The sequence below is a fragment of the Haliotis cracherodii genome, unplaced genomic scaffold, assembly GCF_022045235.1.
Source record: "Haliotis cracherodii isolate W230 unplaced genomic scaffold, xgHalCrac1.p SCAF_15, whole genome shotgun sequence".
Taxonomy (NCBI): Eukaryota; Metazoa; Mollusca; class Gastropoda; order Lepetellida; family Haliotidae; genus Haliotis; species Haliotis cracherodii.
The window spans coordinates 9,154,571-9,169,025 of record NW_027266270.1 but is presented as its reverse complement, the minus strand read 5'-3'; the positions used below and the strand labels follow the sequence as shown (position 1 = coordinate 9,169,025).

At 42.1% G+C, this 14,455-nt stretch overlaps 1 protein-coding gene across 1 annotated transcript in view; it reads left to right on the top strand.

The window, feature by feature from the left end:
* Window positions 1-13,638, top strand: part of LOC139462239 (A disintegrin and metalloproteinase with thrombospondin motifs 7-like) — a 38,864-nt gene extending 25,226 nt beyond the window's left edge. Inside the window, exons 11-17 of the mRNA XM_071243838.1 lie at window positions 1,091-1,261; window positions 2,004-2,136; window positions 3,384-3,512; window positions 7,028-7,079; window positions 8,176-8,325; window positions 8,874-9,122; window positions 10,884-13,638. Coding sequence (XP_071099939.1) covers window positions 1,091-1,261; window positions 2,004-2,136; window positions 3,384-3,512; window positions 7,028-7,079; window positions 8,176-8,325; window positions 8,874-9,122; window positions 10,884-11,080 — 1,081 coding nt within the window. The 3' untranslated portion in view covers window positions 11,081-13,638. The remainder of the gene's footprint in view (window positions 1-1,090; window positions 1,262-2,003; window positions 2,137-3,383; window positions 3,513-7,027; window positions 7,080-8,175; window positions 8,326-8,873; window positions 9,123-10,883) is intronic.
* The last annotated feature ends 817 nt before the right edge of the window (window positions 13,639-14,455 follow it).

Sequence of the window (14,455 nt, the reverse complement as noted above, 5' to 3'; positions counted from 1 at the left end):
CCACACACCCATCCCACATCCAACCATCAACACACCCATCTTACCATCTACACACCCATCCACACACCCATCCCACACACCCATCCCACATCCAACCATCAACACACCCATCTTACCATCTACACACCCATCCACACACCCATCCAACCATCCCTACACCCATCCAACCATCTACACACCTATCCACCCATCCTACACACTCGTCCACACACCCATCCCACACACACATCCACACACCCATCCCACACACCCATCCCACATCCAACCATCAACACACCCATCTTACCATCCACACACCCATCCAACCATCCCACACACCCGTCCACACACCCATCCCACACACCCATCCAACCATCAACACACCCATCTTACCATCCACACACCCATCCCACACACCCGTCCACACACCCATCCCACACACCCATCCAACCATCAACACACCCATCTTACCATCTACACACCCATCCACCCATCCCACACACCCGTCCACACGCCCATCCCACACACACATCCACACACCCATCCAGGCACCAATCTGACCATCCACACACCAATCTACCTACCGGCACACACCTGTTCAACCGTTCAGTGTCTACGCAACACTACTAACGCAGACGTAATATTTACTAACATATAATGCAAAATATATATATTATGTATCGTCACGTCTATTTCTATTTTACTGATGCACGTGTAGCCACAAGGCACCGTAATGCGCTATGGACAGATTCGAATCCAAAACTCTAATTATCTTTCTTGGTTTGTCTGCCGCGCACGTGGGTCTCATTAAGAAGCTGCATCACTTCCGGCTTTCCTATTACACTGACAAGAGTTGCATCCCTTGGGCACGCAGCAACATATATTCGGGTTCGAATCACGGTTATGGTTCTAGGTCTGTCAGCACTATACCCATTCTCGTGGGTTTCACCAAAGTGGTAATTAACTTCTGAGACCTGAATCACTTCGGGTTTTCCTCCCACAATAAGCTGACACGTGATATAACTAGAATCATGTTAAAAGCCCTTTTAAACCCAACTGACTCGCCACTTTCATTTACAATTTGGGTCTGACATTATTTGTGTGTTTCCAGCATGAATGCCACCCATGACGGGGACGACGACCCCAGCTGTAGTTCACGTGACCGCTACCTGATGGCCGGGCGGCCGGAGGAGCCCACAGACCTGACCAGGTCCAACCCATGGCGCTTCTCAAACTGTTCAATACAAACGATGGCAAACTTTTTTGAAAACAAATTGAAACAGTAAGTAATGCCATGTCGATCATGGAATGTGCAGAATTGTTTCCCTTGGGCGTGTCCGGATTCTGTGATCTTGGATTTCGATACCAGATCCGCAAAGGTTATGCACCCTATCGATGCTTTGGAGTTTCGGCAAAAGGATATGAGACCAGCATCAGTTCCCGAAAGCTGTGATAATATTGTTTAAATTTCACTCATTCACTCTCTCGCTCACATTCGAAGTGATATATCTCAAATGCTGTTAGGGGGCACGGGTGGCCCAGTCGTCTAAGGCGCAGCGATTCGCTGTGCAGAGCTGCGTCCCTTGGGCACGCCAGAAACCTATGATTCTGGGTTCGAATCCCGGTTCGCCCCAATTATGTTTCTAGGTTTGTCAGCACCATACCCGTGCTCGTGGGTTTCACTGAAGTGGTAAACGTCTGAGGCCGGCATCACTTCGGGCTTTCCTCCCACATTAAGCTGACACGCCGTGATATAACTGGAATACTGTTAAAAGCGGGGTTAAACCCAATTCACTCACTCACTCACTACAATACGTGTGTACTGACTGACAGATGACGCAGCATATTTGACTCCGTTTCAAGGTTCGGTAATAATTTATTAGGCCTTATCCCATTAAGCTGACACGCCGTGATATAACTGGAATACTGTTAAAAGCGGCGTAAAACCTAACTCACTCACTCACTCAAACACTGTTCGAAGCGAACATAATATCAGCTCACTCAATAATCTTCTAACATTGCAGAGGCAGCGAGTCGTGCTTGTTAAACAACACGGGAACAAACGTTACGACTGTCAACAGTTCAGCACCAGGTCAACTGTACAGCCCCAATCAACAGTGTCAACATATCGAAGGCCCACAGTCATACTACTGCAGGGTAAGGCCATATACAACCAACTCGGATACAGTGAAACCTCCTTTGTCCGGCCGCCCTGCAATCCGGACGATTAGTACCGTGTACGTGTACACTTATCGCAATACAGTAAACTACGGTTATAACGAACACGGTTATAACGAACTAACGGATATAACGAACTAACTTTTTAGTCCCGACTATATGCTGTAGTTATGCTGTATATATGCTTATAACGAATTACGTTTATAACGAACTAAAATTAGTAGTCCCTTTGAGTTCGTTATAACCGTAGTTTACTGTACTTTTATCGTGAACTCGGAGAATTGTTAATCCGGCCGAATTGTCTGTGAACAGTACGGATTAATGGGGTTTCATAGTTTACCTAACACTCGTTATAACGAACAACCTGATATCAAGGAATGGTCATGACCATTGGTAATAAGTGTTATCGCCTAGTTATTGAGTAAGGATAAGAATTTATGGAACAACTTCTTTATTACAATTAAGAGCGACGTTTCGGTGTCGGTTCTAACACCATTATCAAGCAAGTCATCACTTGATAACGGTGTTAGAACCGGTGCATCTATATAATTACGCAATTTTTTACAGAAATATATAATTGATCACTGGATATCCTGCATGCCCTGAAATCATGTGTTGTGTTACAACAAAATATGTTTCGCAATACTGTCTTGAAGACAGTTACAGAACAATAGTCTTTCTCCTTCAAGCGTCCTTAAGTACATGTATGCTTCCTTTCTACTTAGTCAGATATTAGTGGGATACAGGTTGGCCCATCATGTATCCCGAGGTAGGTTCAAAGTTGCCTCCCTTTGGCGTGTCAGGATCCTATGATCGTGGGTTTGAATCCCGTTGGTTTCACTACTATTAGAAGACCTTCATCAATTCGGGCCCCTTACCCACATCAGGCTGACATGCCGTATTATGACTCAAATAATGTTTAAAGCGGTGTTAAACTCTCTTAGGTTTTGCGCAAGTGTCTAGATACCAGCTATATCTATTTTCACTTTAACAAAAAGTGGTCACTTTTATTCTTCGCTCTTTGATGACACATACTATGTGTGTTGCACCCTTTTTGGTTTGAAATGTGACAATGTTTGTTTCCAAACCTTTAAATTTTAAAGTATGCATTGTGTCATAAAATGGAATCCGAAATTTGTTTTTGACGGAATACTGTATTACTCTACAACTCTGGGAACAATTAAAAATACATAAATAAATATACTATACTATTTACATCTTTACAGGGGCCTTCATTCAGCAACGTCAGCGACATCTGTACCTCCATGTACTGTTACCTGAATAACGTGGATGCCAACCAAATTCGATGCAATGAACACCATGCAGCCGATGGGACATCCTGCGGAAACAGAAAGGTGACACTCAAGATCAATCAAATATTTATCAGTAATACGTTCTTGAAGCAGGTTGAGCACCTTCCTTGTTTCATATAGCTGGGGCCGCCTCCGTGGTCTAGTGGTAGAGCGTCCGCCCGGAGAGCGGAAGGTCCGGGGTTCGATCACCGGCCGCGTCATACAAAAAGACGTTAAAAGATGGTACTTGTTGTTACCCTGTCTGGCGCTCGGCATTAAGGGGATAAAACAAGGACTGGTCGGCTCGGAGTCAGTATACTGTGTCTGAGTGGGGTATTCATCTTAAACTGCGGCATTGTATCTCAGTGTGCTAGCACTATAAATCGGCATCAGTCCGGACTAGTACAAGCAGCCACACAAACACACACACGTACATGCACGTCGCTATATAAGTGCAATAATATTGGACGCGACGTTAAACCCCATTTCACCTCACCCCACCTCATATAGCTGGAGTGCGGCGTTCAACTATCCTCAACGTCCAGGATGGACCTAGCTGCATATGTCGTTGATGTTATTTTGTTAGTGTCAAAGGTATCACCTATACCTGGTGAAAGGTTGGTATATAGACACTTTTTGCTCCTCTGGTCATAGCAAACGGAAGAGCAACACAAACTATACCTCTCAGTTCGTTTTATGATATGGATGATTTAAAACGGAAATATCTTACGTTAGCGATATACGGTAAACTACGGCTATAACGAACTCAAAGGGACCACCAATTTTAGTTCTTTATAACCGTAGTTCGTTATAAGCATAATAAATACAGCATATAAACAAACGACCGGGACCAAAAAAGAAGTTCGTGATATTCATAATTTCGTTATAACCGTGTTCGTCATAAACGTAGTTGACTGTATATCCAATGAACTGTATTGGCGCTTAGTCAGCACTCAACGAATACGTCTACATGGTTTTATTGTTTCAAATATAGTCGATTTCAAAACATTAAAAATTAAAATAATATTTCGCATAATACACAACTGTTGATGGTCATCTCAGATATCCTAGGCCTATCTTTGAAAATAGATAAATTTGATTTTTCGGCATAAATTTACATTTCCAACATAGTAAGGAGCGTATTGTTGCAAATTCATTTCTTACCCCCGGTCTTCATTGAACCAATTTATTTTACACACAATCACCCAACCACAGATTACTGTTTACAAACTGTTGCAGGAATGAGTGATGGTTAAAAAGATATACTTAAATTTAACGATAGTTCTTTCAATCACATAACAAACAAACTCGGTATATTCTATTTTGCCCCTCAGTATATAATATGGGAAGAAGCTGACGTGGCATTTGAAAAAGTAAGTCAAATATCACATTACTTTTCTTAGATAATCAATTCGGTTTCAGTATTGCAGTATGTGACGTTGTAAACATACAAATATATTTACTCATATAATAAATCTACGGTACGGTTTTGTAATAGCTCCTTATATGGAAATAAAATGTTTAATTATTTTCCAGGTGTATATTTCAATATTTAAAAGCCATTTTAATTTTTTTTATCCTGTATTAACTTTTAGGCGAAAGGCATGTGTTTTTGATAACGCATATTGAAGTAGAGAAGTCAATATCGATTATCTTTGTGACTACAGTCAACTACGTTAATGACGAACACGGTTATAACGAAATGATGGATATAACGAACTATTTTTTGGTCCCGATTGTTTGTTTATATGGTGTATCTATCATCCTTATAACGAACTACGGTTATAACGAACTAAAATTAGTGGTCCCTTTGAGTTCGTTATAACCGTAGTTTACTGTATTATATCGGCTTCCTCTCCTTCGCATCAAGTGATGTGACTCGGTGATGAGACCGTCCGGAGAAACATACAGTGTTCTTGTACCCACATTTCTCCAGGTATCATTGGTATGTAAGACATGTAGCAAAATGATATCGATGTCTTTTTCCATACATATGGAAGTTCGACATAAATGAAATAAAAAAGGGTTGTGGTTACTTTTTTCAAGTGTATATATTGCAATCTCGACATCCTGATGTCCCGAGAAACTTAACAAATATGTTCATCGCGAGACATTTGTACCCAAATCATTTACTGAAAAAAACCCGCGAGTTTGCCCAGAGTATAAAGACTAGGCTTGTGCTGGTAAATTTGATTGAAGTCATAGTCCATCCAGAGTTACATCCCTTTGGTCATGCCATTCGTTTTGAGACTGACTGAAATGAACACAAGCTGCGAGGCTTGACGAAACAATGCAGGGATTGATATTGTGAATGACGATCCACCCCGTCGGGCCACGATCAACCAAGTCACCGAGTCTAACTACCCGATCCATTTGGTCGCCGTTACGACTGGTATAGGTTGTATGGTCTTTGCCCAACCGGAATCCCCACGCTTATATGAGATGTGATATATAAGTACTAAGACATATATGTCGGTTAGTCTATGTGTAACGGTGTTAGCTTCATAGTCACGGAACCGCCCCCGTGGTCTAGTGGTAGAGCGTCTGCCTGGAGAGCGGAAGGTCGGGGATTCGATCCCAAAAGACGTTCAAAAACATACCTGTGGTTACTCTGCCTGACGCTCAGCATTAAGGGGCTAAACAAGTCAGTATACTGTGTCTGAGTGGGGTATCCATGTTAAACTGTAGCATGGTATCTCAGTGGACTAGCACTATAAAATCGGCATTAGTCCAGACTAGTACAAGCACACACACACACACACTTGCACGTCGCTATATAAGTGCAATAATTTTGAACGCAACCAGAAATCCCCACTTCACCTTACATCATAGTCATTAGCACAACACCCGGGTTAGCTCCCGTATATGGTGAAGTTTAGAAAGTGACGTAAAATGGATCAGTCAAACCATTCTCTGGTTTCCTTGGGTAGTTAGGTAACCGAGTGGTTAAATGGTTAGCTCCTTACGCCGAAGTCCCAGGTTCGATTCCCAAAACGGGTAATTTGTGTGAAGAACATTTCTGATGTTTACTGCATCGGCATTGCTAAAATATTGCTGTGTCGTCTGAGACGCCGCAATTCGCCATGCAGAGTTGCGTCCCTTAGTCTTCCCAGGATCTGTTGATTGTAAGTTTGAATCTCTGATTCGCCTGATTTTGAAACTTACCCCCAAACGTCCATCTTAAGGACTCGCATTGGTTTTGCATCCTGCATCAAGCTCACATTACACATTACTGAAAATGTTCACAGAGGCGTAAAAATACACTCACTCTGTATACAGTGCAAAGATTGTTAGCCCCTCCTCAGGTAGACAAAACTGTTTTATTTTATCATTGCAATTTGAGAAATCACATCACTCACTAACTCCGACGTCCGATTGATGACGCGTATCAATTGATGAGCGTGATGTTTCAGAGTTTAAAATAACGTTGTCCGTTCCAAGGCTCAGTGTTTAAGGAAGTATGCGTATGTCAGATAAGTCTACATATATTCAACATAGCCCATCGAAAGAGATCCTGCGCCGTTGATTGAGACATAAGGATGATTATATCAGTACACGTCATTGGTATTGTGTTCCAGTGGTGCGAGCAAGGACGATGTATTTTATCTGAAGATGCACCAGTTAAAGATGGTAAGATAATTTCCTATATTATACCCCGCCACGAAGTGGGACTGGTGATATAGGAACGGAGTCCGTCTTTCCGTCCGTCCGTCCGTCCGCTTCTCAAAGGAGACACATTTTCTCAAAAACTATTTAAGTTAGAGAAATTAAATTTTACACACTTGTGTTACTAGTCATGATCTTAAATGAGTTCGAAAATTGGTGTCTTAAATTCATTTATTACAGAGTTATGGCCCTTGCTCCTGGCTTTTCAACTTAGTGCATGGTGTCTGCAATGGGGACAAGTTGTCTCAGAAACTACTGAAGATTCGCATGCTTTTCTAAGTGTTACATGTCAAGACTGAGTTTCAAAATCGGTGCCGTAAATAATTTTTCTACAGAATTATGGCCCGTGCTTTTCAGCTTAGTGCGGGGCGGTCGGGTAGCATAATGGTTAAAGCGTTCGCTCGTCACGCCGAAGACCCGGGTTCGATTCCCGACATGGGTACAATGTGTGAAGCCCATTTCTGGTGTCCCCCGCCGTGATATTGCTGGAATATTGCTAAAAGCGGCGTAAAACCATACTCACTCACTCACTTCAAGTTAGTGCATAGTGTCTACAATCGGGACAATATTTTCTCAGAAACTACTGACGTTACATAAATAAAAGTTTGCATGCTTATCTGAGAGATACTATTTTTTTCCTGATTTACTTCGCTTAATACAACTTTTAGATATGGAGGATCTTCTTCTTCTTCTTCTACTTCTGCAATGTTGTGCTGGAAACACACACTGTCTTCCTGCTACTCTCGAAAGGGAGCACGGGCGGTCCTGTCGACTAAGGTACCGCTACTCAAAATGCAGAGTTGCGCCCCTTAGAGATCTATGGTCTAAGTTTGTCGGAACACGTGTTCGTGGGTTTCCACAAAGTTGTAAACGTGTAAACCTTGCATCACTTCGGGATTTCCTCCCACATTAAGCTGACATGCATTGATGTAACTGGAATACGGTTCAAATTTGCGTTAAACCCAACTCACTCACTCACTCACTCACTCACTCATCCACCGTAAGTATACGCTCATTCAAACTGTTGCGTTGCAAATAAACAAAACTTTCATTCTTGTAGATGATTGTGTCTTTGGTGACGAAGTCGGGGTCACCGTGAACGGCAAAACCTGCTCAGCAGCGGTAGCGGAGGCGCCTTATGCCTGTTACAGAAGTGATATTCGGCAGCGTTGTTGTGGATCGTGCGGGAATATTCAACCACGTACAAGAGGTAAGAATGCGAGGGGTGTTGATTTGAACAAATACCCTGAAAAATGTGGAATAAACTGCCATCCAAACAAGGAAATGGTGACCCTTCACAAAGTTAAAGTTTTTTTTGACAAGAATCCTACTGCTCCGTATGATTCACATGGTATTACAAAAAAGATTTATGGTACACACGAAACGTATTATACGTTCCGAAAGACGTTACAATATGGTACTTGTTGTAACCCTGCCTGACGTTGGGCATTCAGGGCACCCCCCCACACACACACCTTGTTGTCATACAATATACTGCAGTAGAATTCATTTATGTGTGATGCCTGCATCCAATCAGTAAATATCGATCTGTAAAGAAATACAGCTACTAAGGTGAAAAGATTACTTTGGATAACAAGAGCAGAGTGTTGTTATACTATTGGGGTTTGAATCTTTATGCGTATTTGTACGCCGTCAACTCAAAATAGATTGTGTAATATTGATTTATATTTTACGCAACTACGCAGCTTATCCGGAGCTCTGATTTGATGAATATTACGAGAACTGTTTTCTACCAAGGCTGCGAGTACGGAGACAAACTACCCGGCTGCGTGACACGCGGCTGTCACTCCATCCTTTTTAACGGTAAAATCTATGACGACGACTGCTGTCGGACGTGCAACTTCAGCATCGGTGCATGGCAATGCAGAGACGAATCTACAGCCGACCTCGACTGCTCTCGTATACAAGCCTACCAGTGTTATAAACCTAACATTGCCTTCTCCTGCTGTTCTGCGTGTGCAAAATACAGGAATGTCCACAATACTGGTAAGTAGAAATGTTTATGTTGATGATTAGTTAAGCCTTTTTGTTTTAGTGTATATTCATGTGGTGTCAGGGTGTCCTTATGATACCAAACGTCTTTAATCGCGCTTGGTTGACAGGTGTCTTTTCGTGGGAAACATAATGCTCTTAGCGACAGGCGTTTACAGTCTAAGGGAGATAACTCTATGTCTCCTCAAAGGGAAATAACCAATGTATAACCAGTGATTTACGGAATTCTAATGTTGCTAAGTAACTCGAATAATGGTAATGATATCTGGTTAGGTTGAGATTTAAAATCCGCAGTCGATTCCTAGATCTTAAATAAAAAAGTCGTGTTGTAACTGGCTTTGCTACGATCGTTCAACCTATGTTTTGTTTGTTAAGTTATGCTAGTAATTGTTGTTATAATATGAGAGTGTTGATGTGGTGTTAGGCTGTCTTTGTGATGTGGGTTTGGTGTCGTGTCAGGTCATATATTTGAGTGGGCATTGTGTAATATATACCTAGGAAAGCATGTTGTTTTTTTGTTTATTGTTGAACGCCTCACTTAGAAATATTCCAGCAATATGACGCCAGTCTGAAAATAATCGAGTCTGGACATGACGATCCAGTGATTGATACCATGAGCATCAGTCCACGCAATTGTGATACGATGACATGCATCAACCAAGTCAGCGAGCTTGACCACCTGGTCCCGTTAGTCGCCTTTTACAATAAGCATGCTCGACTTTTACGACAAGCATAGTCTGTCAGTGTGTTTGTCTGTGTCTCTGTGTCTGTCTGTGTATATATGGGGGCGGTCGGGTAGCCTAGTGGTTAAAGCGTTCGCTCGTCACGCCGAAGACCCGGGTTCGATTCCTGACATGGGTACAATCAAACTCACTCACTCACTCACTCACTGTGTATATATTGTTTATGTACCTGCATGCGTGTTTGTTGTTTAAGGCCGCGCTTAACAACATGCCACCTGTATGACGGCAGTCTATTTATAATCGAGTCTGGATCAAACAAACCAGTGATTAATATTATGAGCACACCGACTCTGTCGGGGTATAAACCAAGTACACGGCCCTGATATCCCGATCCACGTAGTCGCCTCTTACGACCAGCATAGTTTGCTGAAGAACAATAATTATTGTCACCCGGAGTCCCCGTGGGGTTTTCACTTAGTGTCGGTATAATGGGGTTTCACTGTAATCCCCAGAAACATTACTCCGCACCAAGATTCGTTTATCCAGGCAATGGTGAATCAAGCGATTACCTAGAGAAACTAATCGTCCGGTTAGACGCCGCATTCAGCAATATTACAGCTATATGACGGCGGTCTGTAAATAATCGAGTCTGGACCAGACAATCCAGTGGTTGACATGAGCATCAATCCACGCAGTTGGGATCGATGACATGCATCAACCAAGTCAGCGAGCCTGACCACCCGATCCCGTTAGACGCCTTTTACGACAAGCATAGTCACCTTTTACGACAAGCATAGTCGCCTTTTACGACAAGCATAGTCACCTTTTACGACAAGCATAGTCGCCTTTTACGACAAGCATAGTCACCTTTTACGACAAGCATAGTCGCCTTTTACGACAAGCATAGTCACCTTTTACGACAAGCATAGTCACCTTTTACGACAAGCATAGTCACCTTTTCTGGGGAAGGGGTGGCCTTTCAGTTTACCTTGTGTTTCAAAGGTCACATACAGGCAGACATACACGTGGCACATCCTAATACCTTGTTTCCTATATATATATTTCTTTATAGGCTGCGAATACGGGGACCAGCAGGAGCGATGTGATATTCTAAGTAACTACGGAAAGGAATGCAGCACCGACAGAGAAGTCAAGGAAGTCTGTTGCAAAACATGTTCGCCGGATGTCAATTCTGCGCATGTCATGACGTCATCTTTCGCGGCCATATTTTTACTTTTCATAGCAAATTTGCTTTATGTTTGTCAGTAAGATGAACAAATATGTGCAATAAATGGCATCAGCAAAACCCTAATTTCACACCTGGACCAGTCCCACAAACCGACCTCAGCGCTGAGCTAATCGTAACATAGGCATATGATCGTCGTAGCGCTGAGGTCACTTTGTCGAACGGTGCCCAGTCTGCACTCAATTATTTACAAGCCGCTTAAGACGTTTCACATATACTTGAAGTCAATTCCCAATCCTCCAAAAATATAACCCCTTTATGATCTGATTCATAAATTAGGGAAATGTGCCAAATATGATATAATGTAACTACGACTTTAAAATGATATCTTATTATGTTTGTTATTTTACGCCGCACACAACTCTATAAATAATGGCGCGATTCATTGTGCAGAGTTGCGTCCCTTGAGGCACGCCAGAAACCTATGATTGTGGGATCGAATCCAGGTTCGCTCCGATTATGTTTCTAGGTTTGTCAGCACCATACCCGTGCTCGTGGGTTTCACCGAAGCGGTAAACGTCGGAGACCTGCACCACTTCGGCCTTATCTCCCACATTAAGCTGACACGCCGCGATATAACTGGAATACTGTTAAAAGCGGCGTTAAACCCAACTCACACTAAAAATAATAGAATCGGGACCAGACAATTCAGTGATTGACATCATGAGTATCGATCCAGTTGGAAAACGATGTCATGCAATCAACCAAGTCACAAACCCTGACCATCCGATCCGCTTTATCGTCTCTTACGACCAGCACATGTAACTGAGGACATATATACCTACCCAGAATCCCACCCGTCCCGAGACCGCATTATACATGTAAAAATAAAGAGAAGAGCGAAATGTTTGTTTGTTTGTTTGTTTGTTTTTAACGCCGCACTCAGCAATATTCCAGCTATATGACGGCGGTCTGTAAATAATCGAGTCTGGACCTGACAGTCCAGTGATTGACATCATGAGCATCGATCCGCGCAATTGGGATCGATGACATGCATCAACCAAATCAGCGAGCCTGACCACCCGATCCCGTTAGTCGCCATTTTACGACTAGCATAGTCGCCTTTTGCTGAACACCTATTCTACCCCGGAATCTTCACGGGTCAAGAGCGAAATGAGTACAATTAAGCATTTATTGCCAGGTAGATCAGGGAGTGAGAGACACTAGTACATGAAGGCGAATCAGATAATTATTAATATATACATCTAGGGCAACATCGTTTTTAACTGGAATGCGAAGCTTATATGGAGCTTAGAAACAAGTATTTAGATACTCAATAAAATGTTAGCCCTACGCATAAAAAAAAATATTGACTTACTGTCATCATCATGTTAATCTACTAACGTAGCTTTGTCAAAATTTGTATAGTTTGCTTCTAAATTCCACTTGGCAATGCAGTAACGATATTCATAGCTTCCACATACATTGCTGTTTATCATTATTTGATTTCCAGTAGTGCAAACTATATATATATATATATATATATATATATGTATGTAAAGATTCTGCAAATGCACTACTTTGTGTAATCTGTTGTGTATATAACTATGTTCATTGAGCCTCTAGCCTGAAACTTCAATCACAAATAATCAGGGTAATTTTAATAGCCAGCGTTCAGTTTTATTACAGCGAGATACTATCATGACCAAGAGTGAGATTGACACGTTTATTGAGAGTGGTTCTTGAATTGCGATGGAGACGTGTGAGAGTTAACGATCCTTTGAGAAAAGGTGATGTGGACATGCATGGAATTAGCTAAAGCCAATCTACATTATCGCAGTTATTATTTGAGTTAATAGTTTGTTTGTTTCTTGATTAACGACGCACTCAGCAATATTCCAGCTGTATGATGGCGGCCTGTTATTAATGGAGCATGGGCCAGACAATCAAGTGATTGACCTCATGTCGTAGCGATCCACGCAATTGGGATACAATGACATGTATCAACCAAGTCAGAGAGCCTGACCACCCGATTCCGTTAGTCGTTTCTTTCGACAAGCATAGGCGCCTTTTATGGGTTGCTCAAGACTTATTCTACCACGGATCGTGACAGGTCGATTTAATTTGCGTTAATAACTATGATCTTTTATATACTGGCACACGAAGTCACCAATATGGTGTGTTTTTCATCTTGGTTTCGAATCCCAGATTTGCCACGATAATGTTTCTAGGTTTGTCAAGCACTATACCCGCGCTCGTGGGTTTCATCAAAGTGGTAAACGCCTAAAACCTGCATTACTTAGGGTTTCTTCTCAAATGAACCTGACACGCCGTGATAAAACTGAAAGACTGTTCAATGCGGCGTTAAAACCATCTTACTGGAATTATTTGTATGTTTAAGAATGGTATGAAGTTAATTGTTGTGGAACCTCATTTTATGCATGCATATCAATAATAACATAAATGACTTATTGATATTTTTGTGTGTTTACAGCTGAAGCAAAATGTACAAGAATGATATTAATATATTCTGAATATGGCATGTATTGTCCGGTGGTTTTGATATGATTGATATTGCTCAAATGAAATATTCATGTATTTGTTGATATTTTATATGAAAAGAATAAAAATGTTGACTGCGTTGTTTGTTTTTGTCGATACATATATACATGAACATTAGACATCATTATTTATAATAATGTTTTTATAGAGCGCCGAGTTCCAGCTGGGCTGTTCATCGGCGCTTTGCCCAATAATAACAGCGGTCAATGGATCATTGTTCATCTTTATTCTCAGCCCCCTGGGGATCATATAACCCAAGCTGCATGTGAGGCGATTGAAGGTTGGAAGTCACATTACCTTCTCAAACTACCGGGTACCCATTCACTGCTGGGTGAACAGAGGCATGGTTCCATGAAAGTCATCTGCCTCAGGAGACACCCCATGTGGTACATGTGTTTCAGTGAAGGGTAGGACCGAAGCCCTGGAAACTCTCAATGAGTAAAACCCCCGTACACTATCACCCATCTGTGTGCGACGTTCACCTTTTTTGCGTCTAAATATTAAATATATAATTTAAAAAAAACGCTGGTGACGGTGTGCAGCTGGGTGGGTGGGCGTGCTCGGCACGCTTCACTTCGGCGAGTTTCTAGGGTTTCAGTTCCAGGCTGGTATTTGATCTAATTGCAAAAGGGCAACTTGTTTGGAGCGCGGAAATTGAATGTACAGTGACCCGTTAGCCAGGGAGATCTGCAAGACTTGATATCTGTTTGTTATTATCATTAACCATTTAAGTGAGTGCGTTGGGTTTCACGCCGTTTTTAACATTATTGCAGTTATATCACGGCGTGTCAGCTTATCGGGGAGCAGAGCCCGAAGTGATGCAGATCTCAGACGTTTACCGCTTCGGTGAAACCCACGAGCACGGGTATGGTGCTGACAAACCTAGAAACATAATC